The following is a 21,055-nucleotide window of genomic DNA, read 5'->3' on the forward strand; positions in this document are numbered from 1 at the left end:
GTCGTGGATTTCATAGTCCTTAAGGGTGATATGGTCGAGAGTCCCTCCGTTGTAGATGTTGTACCACTTCTGGATCCGGATCTTGTCAGCCCGAGTAGCCGTCTGCGCCGCCACGAGTGTCTTCAGGTCTCCGATGGTGTCGTCCTCGTTGCACTTCACTCTCACCTTCTTCCCTAGCCTCTCTCACTCCTTCTCTCTCTCAAGATCGGCTTTGGGTGGTCCTGGGTCAGATCGGATTTGTGGGTGGTCCTGGGTTTCAAATTAGCTTTGTGGTTGGGCTTCAGATCGTCTTTGTGGGTGGTCCTGGGTCAGATCTCAGATCGGTTTTGTGGGTGGTCTTGTGTTTTAGATCGGCTTTGTAGGTGGGTTTAGATTTGGTTTGTTGGCAGCCCTAGGTTTGTTGTGGTGGTTCTAGAGATTTGGTATTCAATTTTGGGGGGCTTTTGGTTGAAATTTCTGCCATTGTGGTTATGGTTTATGAAAAAAGTAGAGAATTTTTTGTGTTTTTGGGCTGGAACCTTTCTTTCTTGGTCTTCTTGTTGGGGTCTTCAAGTTTTATTTTTGGATCTTTGGCACAGAGGAGACAAAAGATTTAGATTAATATTTGTGTTCTTTGTGGTTTAAAATTTGATTTTGTGTTTATTTCTGGTTTGTGCTGTTTGTGTTCTTGTTCCAAATGAATTAAATCAATTGATGTGTTTTATTGTTTTTAATTTTATTTTTTAATTTTTTTTATTTAGTTAAAATTGAAAAAATAAATTATTTTATTTGTGAAAACTAGGTGGTAAGGACATATAGACATCCTCAACCAAGTCACCATGCAAGAATGCATCATTGACATCCATTTGATGCAAATACCACCCTTTCACAACAGCCAAAGAAAGTACAATCCTGACAGAAACAAATTTAGCAACTGGGGAAAAAGTCTCAGAATAATCTAGACCATGCTTCTGAGTGAACTCCTTAGCAACCAAACGAGCCTTATATCTCTCAATTGATCCATCAGGTAAGTACTTGATCCTATAAACCCACTTGTAGCCTATGGCAGTCTTACCAGGGGGCAAAGGAGCTAAAGTCCATGTGTTGTTCACCTCCAATGCCTCAATCTCTTTGTCCATAGTAGCCCTCTATTCAGGATACTGAATAGCCTGATGAAAAGATACAGGCTCTGAAGGAGTAGCACTAACTACTAGAACAAACTACAAAGAACTTAAAAGTATGATCCAAGTGAGAATAACTCAAAAAATCTGAAATGGCATATGGCAGACTAGATTCGGGTTTGACACTAACAGATTGACAAAAATAATCTGACAGGTAAGATGGAGGGTTGTGAGGTCTAGTGGATCTTCTTAATTGAGGCTGTATAGATTGAGTAGTAGGCATGACAGCAGAATCAGAATCAGATATAGGGTTTGGTATAGAAGTCTTAGCATCAGGATCATCTAATGGGGTAGGATCAGGGATAGAAATGGCAAAATTAGGAGTATCTAATGAAACTGGTATAGAGTGTCAAGTGAATTAAAATGATCATGAGTAGTGGAAGAAACAAAGTCAGTGGTACAAGAAACATCTAAAGTGACATGAGAAAAAACAAAATCATCTAAGTAAGTAGTAGAAAGATGAGAAGCAGATGCATAAGGAAAAATAAACTTATAGAAAACAATGTCCTTGGATATGTAAACAGAATTGGAATCAAGATCTAATACTTTGTAGCCTTTAATGCCATGTGGATAGCCTAAAAACACACACTTCCTGGCCCTAGGTGCAAATTTGTGCCTATGATTAGGTGAGGTGGAGATAAAACACAAACAACCAAAACTTCTAAGATGTGTATAAGATGGTGGAGTATGAAAAAGCATTACATAAGGGCTTTTGTTACCTAGAGATTTGGAAGGAACCCTATTTATCAAGTGGATTGTAGTGAGAATGCAGTCACCTCAAAAAACACAAGGGAAGCTTAGATTGAAATCTTAATGCTCTAGCAACATTAAGTATATGCTGATGCTTCCTCTCAACAATAGCATTTTTTTAAGGAGTATCAACACAAGATAATTGGTGCAAGATACCATTGGAGTGAAAAAAGTCTTTGAGGTAAAATTATGTACCATTATCACTTCTAATGGTCTTAATGTTGCTACTAAATTGAGTTTTAACCATATTGGCAAAACTTGGAAGTAAAACTTGAGTATCTGATTTAAGCTTGAGAAGATAAACCCAAGTGCATCTTGAAAAGTCATCCACAATAACCAAAAAATATTTGTAACCTTCAACAGTGCAAGTAGCAAAAGGACCCCAAATGTCACAATGAATCAATTCAAAAGGGGCAGAAGATACATGAGTACTAATGGAAAAAGGAAGCCTTTTCTGATATGAGAAATGACAAACATCACAACATGAAGTTATATTAGAAACATCAATGTTTACAAAAATTTTCAACAAATGAAGTTTAGAAATGAAAGATGGCCTAATCTAGTATGCCATAAATCTGTGCTTGAAAGAGGATTGGTAGCAGTAGTAAGAGTAGAAGAGCTTTGCTAACTTGAAGAGTCCAACGGATATAAGCCATTGCTTTCTCTACCTTGATCAGTCATGCTCCATTGAGCAAAGTCCTAAATAAAGCAACAATGACCATGAAAAATGAGACAACAAAACAGATTTTTGGTAAGCTTACCGATTGAAATCAGGTAAAAACCAAAAGATGGCACACACAAAACATTAGTCAAAACAAGACTAGAAGAAATATGCACAGTGCCCACATGTGTGACTAAGGCTTGTTCCCCATTTGGAAAATAGACACAAGTATTGACAATTGAAGTAATAGAGGTAAGTTAAGTCACTAAATAAACCATATGATCAGTGGGTCCAGTATCTATAATCCAAGAATCAAAATTATAAGCAGTCCTATCAACTACTTGAGCAATAAAACTGAATGAGAAAAGCTAGGTGGAATCCAAAAGGGATTACCTGAGAAATTAGAAGAACAAGAAGCTGAATTGGAAGTAAAAGGCAAGGATGAATGAAGTGTGACAAGTGCAGATGTCTGTAGTGGGGTTGAAATGGTATTAGGAACCATGACAGATGCAGCTTGACCGATCTGAGTGCCAATGCCTGAACCTGCACCTACATACCCTTTTAGAAATGAGAGTAATTGCTCACATTGAGCCTGAGAAATGGGGCATTGAGCTTGAAAAGACTGTGGACTTTGTTGCAGAAAAGAACCACCAAAAGAATTGCCAGAAGCACCTTGTCCAACACCAAAAGGTGCATTTGCAATAGCATTTTGAAAACCAAATTGAACAACAAAAGGAGTATTAACCAAATTCTGAAACATACTGTCAGATTGGACTCCAAAATTAGGCAATCCACTGGACTAAACAATGGAATTAGCATCAAACTCAAAATTGCCTGAAACTTGATTAGCCATTGGCTTGTTACCCCCTTTAGGCTTGTATCCAGGAGGATAGCTATGGAGCTTATAGCACTTATCTAATATATGCCCAGTAAAGCCACGGTAAGTACAAACAGATCTGTCTTCTTTCCTTTCCCATCACTTTTACTCTAACCTTAATTTCCTTGAAATGATCTATTGTTATTCACATACATTGCCATAGCATCTAATTGTTGAACCAAATTAACAGTATTTCCTATATCCCTCCTTTTCTCTTCTTGCAAAACCAAAGAACACACTTTGCTAAAAGAAGAAAAATGCTCAATGAGCAACATTTGCCCAATGAGGTTTCCATAGCTATCATTCAAGCCCATTAAAAAGCGAAATACATGTTCTTTATGTTGTGCATCTAACTGAGATGACTTAGAAGTTAGAACCACAAACACAAGCACAAGTGCAAACTGTGAAAGGTTGATTATTAACAAATTCATCCCACAAAGTCTTGAATTTGGTAAAGTAGGAACTCACTGAGAGTGAATCTTGAACCAGATGTGAAATCTCCTTTTGAAGCTCAAACAATCTTGGTGTGTTGTCCTGAGATAGCCTATTTTTAAGATCAATCCACAAGTCTTTTGCAAAATTGATGTACATCATATTTGCCTTAAGATCAGGGCTAAGTGAATTGGCCAGCCATGAGAGGATTGTAGTGTTGCATCTATTCCAAGAATTGAACAAAGGTGAGGTTGGATTTGGCTCTGGAATTGAACAATTCACAAATCCAACTTATTTCTGGAACTCAAAGCCAAAAACACATATCTTACCCAACTTATGTATTTCTCAGGACTAGTGAGTGGTTGAGATGTGAGAATTAAACCAGGATTCTCATTTGCTAGTAAGAAGAATAGATTATTAGTAGATTCATATGCCATAACTGCACTTGTAGGTGGTACAATTGAAGAAGAAGGTACACTTGAAAAATTCTAAGGCCATGAAAGCTAAGAAAATCTAACTGAGAAAGAAAAACTTTGTTTGGTTGAAAGGAAAGTGAAAGAAAATTTGCTCTGATACCATGTAATACAGAAAATCACAAAGAACTTGGGAAGAGCTTTAAGAGAGAAAAAGGAAAATCTATATTACTAATCAAGAAATTGTTACAAAATTAGTTACAAGATAATTAGCTACAACCACTTATATACATGAAAACATAGACTGCAATTTGGCACCTAAACTCCATAACTAACTCTCAAACCATCTGCCAATGATACAATGACATCTGGCATAATAAGTAGCCAACCCCCACTAATTCAAACAGTGTGTTTTGCTTTCTTTTGCTTCTTTGCCGTTTTACACTTAGACTCTCTGTTACTATTGTCGTTCTACTCCTCTTGTCATTCAACTCTCATTTCAGCTTCAACAATTACCAAGAAAAAAAGAAGTGTTTCATTTGAAAATGGGTTGAAGACTATTATAATTAAAGAGTAACAAACAACAATGAAGTGGTTTCCACATTTCGTCATTTTTTTAAAAAGCTTTTAAAAAAAGAGGGATTTGAGTTGGTTATGGATATCCACGAGTAAGAATATTTACATCAGTCTCAACAATTTAATATTTCAGTAAAAAATTATCTAAACTCAACCAAAACAAGCATGCATCAACCTTACTAAATTAACTAAAATTTTTAAAGAGGAAAGTCACATCTCTACATGTAACGAGCCTCTATCCTCGCTACATTAAATTTCAATGTTGATAAAATATTGAGGTTGATGTAGTGTATGAAAATAATAGATAGCTAAACTGGCAAAAGTAGAGGTTTTTGAATTAATTTAGCTAAATATTTGAGAAGACTGGTGTGAATACTCTAAGAAACTCAAGCAAGAATCAGGCGCATTTCTTCATTGCAATGTTCTGGTACTAAAATTACTATATTTTAATTCCTATTTGTAGGGTGAAACCAAATATGCCATAAATGAAAATAAAACTGATTTCATTTTTATTCACTTAAATGACCATTAAAATAAAATATAGGATAGAGTTTCACTCTTAACATATTTGTAACTTTGGGCGCCAACCACTAATAGGAAGATGACATGTGTTCATTATATGTAATACACATGACTCAATGTATATATATATATATATATATTTGGCTAACTAAGTAACTTTGGGCTCTAAGCCTTCAACCACCAATAGAAAAATAACATTTTTCCTCTTATGTGCAATACACATAACTCACTTAATCCAACTAACTAAGTGAGTCACGTGCATTGCACATAACGGGTACATGTCATCTTCTTATTGGTGGTTAGAGGCTTGGAACCCATGACTTCAAACATATTTGGAGCCAAAATTTGTTTTAAAAAATCAACAATCTTTTTGAATTCTTTCATTCCATTGGTTAAAAATCACTATTGTTTCTATCATTATTTTTATCATTGCCTTCTATATAAATTACAGATCCTAATTTGAAATTTTCAGGTATGCAAGAAAACCCACACCCAAAATAGCCAATACCCAAATTTCTTACCAGGTCAAGTCAGGTTGGGTACCCATTGTCCAATGGGTTTTGGCCATCCCTATCACTAATCACACAAAAAAAAAAAAGAAAAAAAAAAAAAAAGAGAGTAATTATAACATTCATTTATCATAGTTATGAAATCCACCAATCCCTTTATTTTTTGAGAGAGTTTCAACTTTTGGCATCTGCTCCTGATGATGGCTTTTTATTATCAAACTAAGATACCTATCAGTTTTTGGTATAGGCGTGAATTGAACCTCAAATCTCTTATACAACCATCAGAGATTTTATCAGTTAAGTTAACTGGAACACACCACCAATCCCTTTATTGTTATGTCATTTTGTAAAGGTTATATAATAAATTAGTAGCTTATTATTTTCTTTTTAGTAAGTAATTAACTGTTTCATATGTTATGTGGGTTCCATTTTTTTTTTTTTTTTAATGAGAACGTGGGTTTCATTCTAATGGTTAAATAAGAGATTTGGGTTCAATCCCCGCCTACATCAAAAATTGATTGGTGTTTTCGTCTAATGATAAAGAATTATAATCAGAAGCAGACGCTATAAATTGAAACTCTCTTTAAAAAATTAAAAAATTAAAAATAGAAAACCTGTTTTATATGTTATGATTTTTCAAGCTTTAACTAGGGTTGGTTGATATAATAAACATCCATGGCTAACCCATGAATTTTTTCTTCCATTAATACCGTTGATCTTGTGCCCTAACTGAATCTATTGCCTTTCCATTATTTGGTATAGACAGCCATTCAATTTGGAGGTAATGAATTATTGCATATGTACAATTCTGAAGATTTCTTCCATCATTCAATTTGGGGGTCATGAATTATTGCACATGTACGATTTGGAAGAATTCATGCTAGTCATCCATCATTCAATTGGAGGACGTGAATTATTGCACATGTATCATTTGGAAGAATTCATGCATAATGATAGTGACAAGATGTTTGAAAGAATTCATGCATAAAGATAGTGACAAGGATAAATGGGAATGAATAGAGCAAATTGCAATCAGTGAAGTATAAAGTATGACACAAAAAGTGAAATCGATGATTTGTGTTCGATACATGACATATCTTCTAAATTTTGTAGCATTAAATGTTTTTTTTTTTTTGAGTGCAATTGTAACATTAAAGTTTTAATTAATAATTTAAAGAATCTAGTGCATTTAGGACATTTGTTAATTGATTTTAAAAAAAAATTAATACTACTTTTATAAAAAATATAAAAAACTGATAAAAAATCATTTTTTTTCCCTTTTCAAATAAAAAGTTATTAAAAACATTTTCTAAACCAAGCTCTTAAGACATCCATTAACTTTTTCATAATTCAAAATAATAAAGATCATACCTGTTCATAATGCCCTTTGCTTTTATTTCTTTCTTTTGAAAATATTCATACTACATCCACTCATAAATACATAAATCAAACTCAAATAGAAGTACTTAATAACTTAGGAAATTCCTACAAGGTTGCTCCCCAAAACCTTACTTTTGCAGGTTCCAATCAGAAAGGCCACCATGGTCCATATCTGCCAAGCATTTAATCAAATCCTTCACAACTAAAATCAACTTGTAGTAATAATTTAGCTTCTTTGTGTAGTCCACAATTTCCCAGGATCTAGAAAGTTGCTCTTAATTGTTGGGGACCATTAATTTGCTAGTATTGCAATAAGTGGCACCTGCAACTCAAGGTTTGGTAAATGATGCATACCAAATTTATTCACTAACAAATACATCAAGATTGCCAATCAATAAGAAACGATGAGGTACTGTCTAAAGGCTCAAAGAAAGCAGACGCTGAGTTCCAAACTGTCTAAAGGCTCAAAGAAAGTAGACGTTGAGTTCCAATTCTTCTCTTTCTAAGTCGCTCTGCAATGATAAATGATAGCTCAAGAGACTGAGAAGCGTTGAGCCTTGGGTCACAATGTGTGTGATAACGTGAGCTCAGGTCATCAAAAGTCACTGTCCGAGACCCTCCAATGCACTCTGTCACATTCTGGCCAGTCATCTCCAGATGAACTCCGCCAGGGTGGCTCCCTTCTTGCTCATGCACATCAAAGAATGCTCGCACCTCAGCCTACCCACAAGTAAGACAATATGACCATGATGTCAGAATTACTTTCTAGGCAAAGGAGAGGAATAAATGGCCAATTAACCAGAACTATGTACACCCACCCCGTTGATTTCACATAATAAAATGAAGACTAGCAAATGACCACATGTTCACAACATCAACTTCCTTACTCAGTGGAAGTCATTGGTAATTGGTTGGTCTTGACTTGGACTGTTCACCAACCAGCATCAATTGGTTGTTGACTTAATATTCAAGCAAGGGCTTAACCACTCTAGTCTTGTGAAACATTTTTCACTTTAGTTCAAAGAATGATAATGACTTGGATTGTTCACCAAACTGTATTTATTGGTCAGAAGTATGACAATCAAGCTATAGATTAGCTATTAGAAGTTAGAAATGTTGATTTCTACAGATTTAACCACAGATATTCGGTTGCATTCCTTCTAACTAAAGATGACTGTATTCTACTGCTCTGACATTAACCCCACTTCATAAGATATGCAATCTCTAATCTCTAAACACCAAAATCAATCATTTTCATTTTTATGATTTCAAAAAGCCCAGCTGCCCCATTAATTTTTTTTTTCTTTTTTTTTTAAATCAAGACCTATGTCTGATCAAGATGATGTACATATATTAAGTTGGGAGAAAATAGTACCAAAATTGCATCAAAGGGACGTGTTTTAAGTCCACATGGTGCCTTGATGGTGTTTCCATGCATTGGATCACAGACCCAAGTCACAATTTGCCCAGCCCTGCGGACGGCCCTGATCAAATGGGGAAGCTTAACTCTCTGGTTCTCAGCACCCATTCTGCAAATTATTGTTATCCTTCCTGGCTTGTTATTGGGATTCAGGATCTCAATGAGATTAACTAGATCGTTAGGATCCATTTTATTGCTCACCTGCATCCAAATGTTCGGCTTTAGTCATCAAATTTTGCTGGGAGAAATAAAATTACTTCAACTAGTGTCAGGCATCACAAAGAGAAGAATAGCCTATTTTGTTTGCAACAAGTGCAACAAAATAAAGCCTCAAGAACTTCAGTTAAGGACATAACTGTCAGTCAAACAAGATTGGATGAGCATACTCAACAACACAATTGTACGTCAAGTCTGAGCATAAACATCTTCATAAATTAGCAAATACCAACTGATTTATTAAAGGTACCAAGTACTGGCACAAAATTTCTATATGTTGTTGGAGCTGATCTTATAAAAGTGCCGCTAACAAAAAGTTGGTAGTGATCATGTGAAAGTACCTTTACTCGTTATTTATCATCTATTATGCCTTTTCCAAGAAATATGAGTGAAGATTAGGGAAATTGTAAGCACATAATTGAGTAAGAGATAATAAAGAAAGAGTGAAAGAAACATACTCGGCATTGCAGAAATAATCGGAGTAATTATAGATTTAGCAAATAATGCAATGTATTATTAAGAGATTTCCATGTTGTAAAAAAATATGATATATAATTAATAATTTTATATTTGTCTCATCTAATCAAAGTGATGGATCAGTGGATGTGATAATATAGTAAGCAAAAAGCAATCAGATTTATCAAGAGAACAAGAAAGCATCCGTTTTAAAATACCTTGATGCCAAGGGGATTGGCAACTCCTCTAAGGAACTCTACGTGGGCACCATCTAGTTGCCGGGTACGCTCCCCAACCCAAAGCATGTGAGCAGAGCAATCATAGTACAGGCCAGAAGTCGAGTCCTTCCTAGTGAGTGATTGCTCATAAGGCAAAAGCAAACACTCATGGGAGGTCCAGAATTCAGTTGTTCTCATCACGGGATGGTCAACCGTTAGTCCCGCAGCAGCCATGAAACCTAGGGCCTCATCAACGCGGTGAGCCAATTCCTGGTACCTGTTTGAACCATCCAAACAACAAACTTGTTAAAACCTTATAGGTTCTTAAATCACCAAAAACTCCAATGAGCCCATCAACAAACAAAAGCAATATCAATAAGTTCAATTTGATTATATTAAGTGCATTCTCTATATTATGGTTCAAATTGTCACACAATCAAGGCTCATTGAGTAAAAACCAAATGCTAAACATAACAAATGAATTAACTAATGGTTAAACAAAACCAAGGCAGGTTTAACATAGTCTACCTATCTCCCTGCTCACTGTGCTCTGCGAAATCAAGATTCCACTCACTAACCCTCTGCATTGCGGCATATCCTCCAGTGGCAAAGGCCCTAAGAAGATTGAGAGTTGCCGCGGATTGGCAATAAGCCCTTATCAACCTCTGGGGGTCTGGGATCCTTGATTTCTCATCAAAAGTATCACCATTTATGTTGTCTCCTTTGTAACTTGGGAGCTTCACACCATCCTTCTCCTCAAATGGGTCAGATCTCGGCTTTGCAAACTGACCAGCCATTCTTCCAACCTAAAACAGACCCAATTCCACAAATCTCAAATCACTATTCAATCCAAATCCAATTCATAACATGTCAATTTTCAAAAACACTCAAAACCCACTACATATAATCTTGAAATGCAAACACTCACCACATATAAGGAGCAGCAATGAGCAAAATTTTAAAAGATCCCATTTTTAAAATTATCAAATTCCCGCAATTCAAAACCAATCATTTCAACAATCGTAATTAACAATCAACCACACACGCTTTAAAGATCACATTTTTTAAAATATAAATCACCCACAATTCAAAACCAATCATTTTCAACATCGTATACACTACACACAACCATGAACCAACCAAAACACACACACGTACAAAATCATAGTAAAGCTCAAAAACCAACCTTAATGACAGGCACTTGACCACCAAACATAAGAACAGCACCCATCTGAAGAATAACTCTGAAGGTGTCCCTAATGTTATTAGCACTGAACTCCTTGAAACTCTCAGCGCAGTCCCCACCTTGCAAGAGAAAAGCATTTCCCATTGCAGCATCAGCGAGCTTCTCTTCAAGGTGCCTAGCCTCACCAGCAAACACAATCGGTGGGAAGTCCTCAATGGTCTTCAACACAGTCTCTAGGTCCTTCTTGTCAGGGTACTCTGGGAGCTGCAGAGCCTTCTTGGTCTTCCAGCTATCCACAGACCATTTGGAACCTGAGGCAGGAACGGACGGTGATGACTGCTTTGTGGATGGCTCGGCTGCATGGACGGCTGAGATGCGAGTTTGGACAGGCTTGGTGTTGGCGGTGGGGACAAGGGAGAAACTGGGCTGTTGCTGGTGTGAGAAAGCGTGGGTGTTGCTGTACAAGGTTTTGGCTGAGAGGGTGGCTGTGTTTGAGAGTGCCATTGTGTTTTGTAAAAACCAAAAAAGTGTTTTTTGTGTTTTCAATACTTGTTTTTGTTTTTGTTTTTTTGGGTTTCTCCTCTCCCTCTTTTTTTTCTCTTTCCTTCCTTGTTTCTAGAGAGAGAAAGAGTTTAAGAGAGAGAGAGAGAGAGAGAGTTTTGCAGAGCTTGCTTGAGAAATATAGAGAAAGTGGGGTTTTTATAGGGTTTTCCTTAAGAGGCAAAAAGGTTTGGTGGGCTTCTTCAACTTCAACTTCAACAGTCAAAACAAAAGGCGGGTAGTTAGGGAGAGTAGGGGCATTTTGGGAATTGAGTTTGGGGTTGCATTCTCAGGGGTGTTTTTGTAAATAAGTGGAATCTGGGGTGCATTCATGTTAAGGAGGAGGCGTATATTGGTGAATAGAGTAGAAATGTTTCTATATAAATTGGGATGAAATTTTACACCTACCCAATCGATGGCTCCCACTTATAAATTACTCATCACCTACCCCGACATAGCATATGGGATTTGTTGTTGTCAATGTCATACTATTTTTTTTTTTTTTTAGATTTTCTTTTTTTGATTGAGAATTAATGGATTTAGTTAACTAGTGTCTTACCGTGTTAAGAAACATTTAATATTTTTTTAAAATAAATCAGGCTATGCATATATATAATAAAGAAAATAATTAAGAATTTTGAATTGTAAAAAAAAAAAACTGTATGCATTACAACTCATCATAAGAGAGTATTTATTACTCTTTAACCTATGATTCGTAGAATATTCATTAATTACACCATCTTGTTTATATTTTCCAAAAAAAGAGGAAAAATATTCTCCAAAATCATTCTATTTCTCATGGTTCCAATCAACTCAATTAACAAAAAAAATTGTCATCTAATAAAGGATTTAAAATCAAATTTTTATTTTAAAAGATAAGATTGAATTTTACTTACATCAAAAGAAATTCATTGGTATTTTGATCCAATAAGAAAAAGCAATCATAAAAGAGTTTCATTTTTATCCCCAAGTCTTTCTTAAATAATTTAAATTTCATAATTGTTGTCATTTGCGTCGTGAAAAATGTTGATATGATTAACATTTTGGTGATATCTTATGCAATTATAATAAGATATTGTTAAAATAATACTAAAAAAATCTACTTCAATACTGAAATGGCAAAAAAAGAACCATGTTTGAAGCCAATTGTATTTATTTTTTTCTCTTATTTTCTTTTTTTAGCCCCCTTTTCTCCTAATTTTACTTTCTTTCTCCTTTTCACCATTGTCTTCTTCCCATTATCATTTGTGTGTGCATCTTTTTCATTCAACCATCCCTAAAAAAAAAAAATACTTGCATTTACATTGGAATATATTTCTAGAGAAAGAACTCAAACTTTTGGTAGTAGGGATTGAACTAATGCCCCATCTTATCTCGCTTGACCAACATTTCCTCTCTCTGATAAACATGAATTTGTTCCCATGATGAAGAGGTGATGAAACAAGGACAGATGTTGCTCACCCCACCTACCCCTAAATGTTTATCTCCATATTTTAGGTAACATATAATTTAATTTTTTTCTATGTATATCCTAGTTTTATATATATATATATATATATATCTAACACCTTCACTCTCTACCTCGCTTTGTTGTCATCCCTAATTAGTAGAGATAAAGAAATTTTTAGAGAGAAAAAGACAAAAAAAAACCCTAGCAAATGCCTTTTTTTTTTCCATTTAAATTACTAGCAAATGCCTTTTTTTTTTTCCATTTAAATTCTTATGTAGCTATTTTAATATTAATATCATTTATATAATTTTTATTATAATTAAATGACACAAGATATAAGTTACCCATGTCGATCAGCATTTTTCTTGAGGTTGATTACAAGAAGAAAGAAATTGAAAATCGTCCCAAAAACAAAATTAAAAAAAAAAAAATACTTTCGGAATAAAATGAAACAAAAGAAAAAAAAATTAAGAACCAAAACGAAAACACCTATTAAAAAATAATGCTAATATTACAAAAAGTTTCACAACTTTTCTCACAACTCGCCACATAACGAGTTATGAACAGTAAAGATGTGAACCCCCATGGACCTACTAATTTTTCTCCACCACTCAATACCTACCATGTAGCGAGTTGACAAAAGTTGTAAAACTTTTTGTAGCACTAACATTTCTTTAAAAAAAAAAAAAAGGAAAAGAGAATTCATGGTTTTTATTTTATTTTATTTTATTTTTATTATTTTTTGTTGAGAATCTTATTATTTTTAAATTGAGTTGATTGGAACCATAAGTGAATTCATGGTTTGAGTTAAAGCCTTAAAGGTAAAGGGCCCTCTTAAAAGTACGTACGTGAGTTGTCGCTTGTCACATAGATTTCTAAAAAAACAGTACTCTTTCAAACATAGAGTCAAAATCTTTTGTTCCACTTTTCTTACTTCACTCTATATTTCATCAATAAATACTTATCATGTGTTCATCTAATTAATTAAATACTATTATTATTAACTTATTAATACTACAGTTATTAATTAGTAGTAATATTTAATTAATTAAGTGAGGACGTGGTAAATATTTATTGGTGGAGTATAGAGTGGAGTAGAAAAAGTAAGACAGAAGATTTAGACTCCAAAAAATGGCCCAGCCTAAAAATATTGGAAAGGGTTCGACCCCTTTGCTAGTAATTTCCAATCTTGTCTTATTGGTTGCAATGGTCGGCAAGAAATAACTGTGAAACCACGCCATACTTTCCTATCATTTTACCGATATTTTACGATCAGAACTTCATTCTTTGACCAAGTTAGCATCAACTAAATCATGGCCTAAACATGAGCTTGCAAGGTTTTGATGCTTGATCATTCATGAATCAGGTTCTTAATTAAAATATGGATGTAATATTTTGAAGTAAATGGCAAAAGGTCAGTCCAATTTACTTTGTCTTAAGATATGCGAAATCTTGGGATTATAATAATGTAAATTAGATGGCGCAAATAATTTTTCTCTGGTCATCTCTCCTTCTCATTCATCTCCATACTCTCATCCCATTTCTCTTTATTTTAATCTCGATAAATATGGTTGTAACTTGTAACTTATGATTGGACTAACAGTTATGCATTATTCTTGATAAATTTATCTTCTTCACTATTACAAGGTTTCTTGTTTGCCTCACCAAATGTTCTAAAACGGATAGGTAAACATGTATAATATTCCAAAGTCGCCAAATCCTCTACAATCCTCGGGATTGTAAAAAATTGACTTGCTTAAAAACTGAAGCTTGGGTGACCGTGGCTTTGTACTCTGCATTCATTTATTTGCTTGTCCTTTGTAGGGAAAAAAAAAAAAAAAAAAAAAAAAGATCGTATCAAGTTGAAAACTTTCATCCGTAAAGTCCGAGAACAGTGACTAGTGAACTTTCATCTGGAAAAGTGGAAAGCACATGGAGGTCCTATCAGTATCACAGGACTCCTATCTTTTTTTGGGTAAAAAGGAAGATGCATTAAACAGAAACTAAGGGGGAAGGGAGGGCTCATAGGACTTCTATCAATCTTAGGAGTGAAAGGCAAACTTGTTTCAACCCAATAATCTCAAGAGAAAGTATTTCTTTTCACAATTATATGCCAATTACCAAGTCAATCATGTAATAATCCAATTAGTAAATACCAAGTTATTTAGGGTGCGTTGGGATTGGGCGTTTGTGCAAACCTTCTCTCAAACTGAAAATGCTTCAAGTATTATATACTGAAAACTGTCTAGATACAGATACAATGGATATACCAATCTATATACGCATACAGAGAAAGAGAGTAGAACTAGAGAGAGCACGAGAGAGAGTGGTAACTACCTCACACGTGCTCTAACAAACTCACATACGTGCATTACCAGGAATAACAAACTCATAGTTAATAATATTACAACACACACAAGACGACACTGTTTACGTTTAATAAGAAACGGTTACAACACACACAAAACAGCATTGTTGACTTTAATGAGAAACAGTGGCATTTTGTTTAGCTTTATGTTTTCCCAGCCTTATACACGACAGCGTTTTGGAATTAGGAGTATCCGTTGGACCTTCTTCTTCATGATTTGAATCTTCTGGACTTGAAACACCTGAACCAGAGCTAGAAGCACTGCCATGACTTTCAGTTTGCTGCGTTTGGCATTTTGGAGTCCAGGTCACATGCACTGTTCATGGACCAGCCACCCACAGAAAAACGCAACAAGTGTTATACACAGTGTTTTCAGTTTTAAAAAATATTTTGTTACAATATTTTCAGTAATAAGTTTTCAGTTTTCAGTAAAATAAGCGGTATCCAAAAAAATCCTTAATTTTATATTCTTTTGTTAGAATTTGTCACTTTCCCTAATGCCATTTAATTAATTATTAGCTTGTTGCATGGTTGATTTGGTGTGAATCCCATTAAAGAAGACGTATACGCAATACTTTACATTGTTGTAATAATGTCCCAACTGAAAATTGCATTGCTATATTTCAACTGTTTCAAGGTTGTTCCATTGAAGGCTCGATGACTTGGTGGACTGGTGGGGTGGGTTTTTTCATTTTGAACCAGCAAACCACATGGGTTTGCATATTCCATAATATGCCCCATTGACTACACTAGATTTTTTTTTTTTTATTTTTTTTTTTTTTTTTTTTTTTCGTATGATAAGCAGCCACGTACAATATTTCCATTTCCTGTCTCCTCCTAATAAACAACAGCTAGCTATACATTAGTTTGAATTTTGATTTGTTCAATCGTCAATGATCAAAAAATAAGTTGCGGTTCCAACTCCCCATCCAACTATGTTCCAACTCCCCATCCAACTATATTTCAACTACAACTAATTGCCTTTCTAGCTAGAGTCTGCTAGACTTCATAGGAACCTCAAATCTGTTCTTCTTCTTCAATCATAGGCATGGAGATTTGCAGTTTAGGAAATCCCATCACCAAGTTGAGAAAAATCTTTTTTCGTCCATAATCTCTGCTCTTTTTTTCCCCCTTTGAAGACAGGTAGATAATGAAAGTGAGGAGGTCGGATTCAATTTACAAAAATGAAACACCTCAAAATATGTCATTATTAATGAACTATCACTTTAAATCTCCCATAATTCATACTTTTGAAACTTTGAATTGTCTTAGCCACCCTACAGCTTTAGACCAATAAATCTGCAAAAAAAAGCTAGAGAAGAAAAAGGATCCGTGATAAACTTTCATGCATTAATTAGTTGCAAAAGTAATGGTAAAAGTTGGCAATCTCATGGTATGCAATGATTAAGAAAACCTGACCCAATAAAATTAGCGTGGCATAACTAAGAAAATGATGCAAGGTTGGAATGTGGATGTGTGTGAATTGTAATTGACTTCCAACAAGATGTCAACCCTCAAAGAGTATTGAATCTGATCCCCCATTCAACAATTTGATTGTCCGGCGCAGCCGTGAAGTACCATTGCGAGTACCATTGTCAGTCTGTGACGCAAATGGCATAGAAATAATAGTGTAGTTGTTCACTATAAATCTTTTTTATTAAAAAAAATAATAATAATGTTGATAATAATAATAATAATAAAACCTTCTTGGTAAAGAGCGTATCAGGGAGAAAGCATTATTATATGAAAATATCCAATATATCTCTCTCTTTTTTTTTAATATTATGTATATATTCTGTGTTTAATATTAGTTAAGACATAATTTTTTTTTTAAATACTTAATGCTTTTTATTCAATAAATTACTCCAAACCAAACGCATTGGCAAATGTTTCTCAAAAAAAAAAAAAACGCATTGGCAAATATGCTAATAATTTCCATCGGCCCGGTCCAGTCCTAGTCCAATTCATCAACTGCCTCGACCAAAGTCCAAACTGCATGCGCAAAAAAAGAGAGATTCTTTTTGTACAGTACTCTTTTTTAAGCATGAAAGATGAATTTATTTTTTACCAAAAAAGAAAAGATAATTTTTTTTAGGGTAAAGTGAACGTATCTTGTAGCTATATATAATATATGTATTTTGTTATTATTTTTTTACCGCTTTTTCAATTTTTAATAAAAGGTTTTAAAAAATGGATAATCATACATTAATCAGACTTATCTCTTTATAAATACAATAAAATATTAGCTTAAATTTTTGACTCTATAATAATTATTCTTTATCATCAAAATAAAATATGAGTTAAACTAATCTGAAACCCACATATTATATGCATTATCATTATATAATAGCTGTTGAGTACCACTGGGAACGATGCACCTGTACTAACATTAATTCTAAAAAAATGTTAAACATGTACGAAGAAAATCCACGTAAAATTGTAAACTACACGGTGAGTACCTATCAATATTTCTCGTCTAATGCTTTTAACATTTTGATTGTCTAAACGAATATCTCGTCCTTGTTTCTTTTCTGTATTAATTGGTCCTACACAAAACAAATAACAAATGTTTACGTACTAGGTTGAAAGCATGCACAAGAAATGAACCGTTGTCATTTGTGGTTGAATATGAATGTCAAATTCACCATTGACATGGACTTTATGTGGTTGAATATGAATGTCAATCAATGTAAGAAATACACATTGTAAGGAAACTTTTACAATATATATTCATAGTTTTTTTTTACAAGTACGATATCTTTATTAGTAATAGGGTTGATATATAGTAACTTTGTGACATTCATAAGTTATAACTTATGTCACTTTTTTTATCTTTTAAATATTAACTCATGTCAAATTAAGGTCACAATTTCTGGTGTTATTTATTTTATCACGTTGTGATATATAGGTTATTAAAAGGGTATCGTCTTTCATCAAATCTAATGATAAGTTTTACCATGTCATATAATAATCCATATGTTTTTTTATTCATTTTGGATCAATAGTAACATAAACACATATGATAATAACTTTGTCACATTCGCTAAAACTCGTGCTACACTGAACAGTAACTCCATGATGGATACCATATTGAAGGTCCATAAAATGATCCTACCTGCTAAAATATTTAATATGTTCCACATAAAGATTTATCCCAATTAATAGTTATTTCATATTTACATTTATTTTTCTTTGTTTAATATTACTAGGGATAAATAAATATCACACTTCTTAAGATTACAAATCTGAACAGTTAATTGTTAATAGGTGTTTAAAGGCCCTCAACTGGAATAAGGACCAATAATTTTAGTCTTTTAGTATTTATTCCCTTTTTTTTATGAATTTATTTTGTTTATTTTTTATGAATCCATTTATTTTGTTTATGGTATAAAATTATTTTTATACCATGAAAAATATAATATTTTAAGATTGTGTATATTCCCTTTTAAGATAAAAACAAACTGAACAAAACAGACCCTTGTCACAATCTAAAATAAAATATATTAATTGATTTTTTTAAAAAGAAAGTGTTTGACACAAATTAAAGATCAGAATACACGCTCTCTCTCTCTCTCTCTCTCTCTCTCTCTCTCTCTCAATCTAAATAAGTATTTTCATCATTTACCAATAAACAAAAGTATTTCCATCTTTTACCAATAAACAAAAGTATTTCCATCTTTAATATATCAAACTCTTTTTCTCTCTATAAAAAAGCTTTTTTTTCCTTTTTTTTTTTTTTTTGGTAATTGGTCACTCTAAAACATGCACGACACATATTCACTTCTTCTCTATCTCAAAAAGCATATTTTGTCAATGTCTTAAAAAAAAAAAAAAAAAAAAAAGCATATCTTGTTGGTTATGCCCTTGAACCTTTTTTTTTTTTGAGACAAAGGTAAGCGAAATATTATTAAGAAAAACCAAAACTAAAAAAAACACCACAAGTTCAAGGCAAATCCGAATGGAAAACATCTTCCACATCCTCAGGCAGAGATTCTACCCATACATCAGTATCTGCAGATAAAACTGCTTTTTTAGCTAAACAGTGAGCTAACCTATTCCCTTCACGCCCAACATGCTGAAACAAACAGCTCCTCAACGTTCCTCCAATTCGCTTAGATTCATCAATAATGTGACCAAACAAAGTACAGCATCGACCAAAGCCCTTCAAGGCAGCAATAACCCGACTACAATCACCTTCAATAATCACTCGAAACACACACAACTCTGCAGCAAACATCACTGCCCTCCGAGCCGCCAAAGCTTCAGCCATTTCAACAGACTGAACCGAGCCAATATTCTGCCGCAAAGCTCCAATAATCTGCCCAGCACAGTCACGAACAACTACCCCAACACCTGCTGACCCAGTTTCTGCAAAGAAAGTTGCGTCGAAGTTCACTTTGTAATGGTCCTGAGGGGAGGAGACCAACGCACCAGGGACCGACGCACTGGCGCACTCTGCATTTGAGGATTAACTTCCCAAAACTCATCAACCAAGCCCTGAGCCCGATCACCCAGTTCATGCAGCGGCCACACTGACTGACGCTCTCTCAACCTGTTACGGAACTGCCACAAACACCACGCCACAGTAGCAAAAAGTGCAACACGATAGCAAGAACCATGATTAAACAAAAACTCCAACAGCTCCAAAAACGTCCTGCACTTTGCCCGAACCAAAAACAAAAAACCCGGATCCGTCATCCAAACCGAACGAACTTGATCACAAAGCCACAACGCATGCATCACCGATTCCGAATGATCACCACAGCCATCACAAACATTACCAACAGGGTATGTCGAGCCACCAAGTTCTGTTTTGTGGGCAAAGAGTCCTTTGCAGCACGCCACAAGAAATGTCTAATTTTATAAGGAACCCGGACCTTCCAGATTTTCTTCCACACGGAACCATCACCAGTAGGAGCAGAAGAACTTGGCAGCGACTGGTTCTCATTATCAACAAGCATTCTATATGCACTCCTTACACTATAATGACCCTCATCAGTCAATGGCCAGATCAAAATATCCTCCTCCCCATCTGCACAGACCTGGATTTTGCGCACCATATCCGCTTCCATGGTAAAAAACAGCTTGCCAAACGCCCTGGGTCCCAGGTCCTTGTACCAGGTAGGAACAGATCACACACCCTACTAACCTCATTATTGGCATTGGGTGAAATAATTTTACTATGGTTGAGATCAGGCAGCCACCTATGATGCCAAACATCTATCATTTGTCCACTACCTACCCTCCATATCGCACCTTTCTCAATGACACCACGTGCATTCAAAATACTCCGCCATGCATAAGAACACTTAGGGTGAATTTGGGCATCAAGAATATTACCATTTGGAAAATACTTAGCACTAAAGACTTTAAAGAGAAGTGTATCTCGGTGATGAAGAAAACGCCAAACCTGTTTAGCCAATAAAGCCTGATTGAACTTCTGAAGATCTCGAAACCCCATGCCACCAATTGATTTAGAAGAACATAAAGAGCTCCATTTAACCCAATGAATTTTTCTCGCATCCCCACTACCCCACCAAAATTTTCGTATCATGGCTTCAATATCTTTGCAAAGACCCACCGAAAGCTTGAAGACGCTCATGGAATAAACCGGGATAGATTGGACCACTGCCTTAATCATGACCTCCCTCCCTGCTTGAGACAACAACTTTTCTTTCCACCCCTGCATTCGGCCCCAAATCCTCTCTTTGATCTGAGTAAAACATGCATTCCTATCCCGACCAACAAAGGAGGGCAACCCCAAATATTTCTCATAATGTCTGATGACCGGAACACTAAGGGCCACTTTTAGAGCTTCTTGAGAAGCTTCATCTGTATTCCTGCTGAAAAAGAGAGTAGTCTTCTCCTTATTGATCATTTTACCAGAAGCTGTCTCATAAATGGCAAGCAATTCTTGAATT

General features: G+C 34.9%; 1 protein-coding gene across 1 annotated transcript; it reads right to left on the reverse strand.

Annotated features, from left to right (window-relative positions):
• Positions 1-7,272: 7,272 nt before the first annotated feature.
• Positions 7,273-11,465, reverse strand: LOC112001882 (phospho-2-dehydro-3-deoxyheptonate aldolase 2, chloroplastic). Its single transcript, XM_024034048.2, has 5 exons — positions 10,777-11,465; positions 10,119-10,396; positions 9,591-9,867; positions 8,656-8,901; positions 7,273-8,000 (listed from the first exon to the last, which is right to left on the reverse strand). Exons 1-5 carry the CDS (start codon positions 11,278-11,280, stop codon positions 7,737-7,739), a joined length of 1,569 nt encoding a protein of 522 aa, XP_023889816.1. The 5' UTR covers positions 11,281-11,465; the 3' UTR covers positions 7,273-7,736.
• Between the last annotated feature and the right edge of the window lie 9,590 nt (positions 11,466-21,055).

The sequence above is a fragment of the Quercus suber genome, unplaced genomic scaffold (assembly GCF_002906115.3).
Source record: "Quercus suber isolate HL8 unplaced genomic scaffold, Cork oak 2.0 scaffold_9, whole genome shotgun sequence".
NCBI classification, from domain to species: domain Eukaryota; kingdom Viridiplantae; phylum Streptophyta; class Magnoliopsida; order Fagales; family Fagaceae; genus Quercus; species Quercus suber.

Excerpts from the sequence above, each read along its gene's own strand:
- LOC112001882 (XM_024034048.2), bottom strand. The coding sequence starts at position 11,280 with ATGGCACTCTCAAACACAGCCACCCTCTCAGCCAAAACCTTGTACAGC. Across the intron at positions 10,397-10,776 it reads GTCAAGTGCCTGTCATTAAG|GTTGGAAGAATGGCTGGTCA; the intron begins GTTGGTTTTTGA and ends GGTCTGTTTTAG. Across the intron at positions 8,902-9,590 it reads CCAATCCCCTTGGCATCAAG|GTGAGCAATAAAATGGATCC; the intron begins GTATTTTAAAAC and ends ATTTGGATGCAG.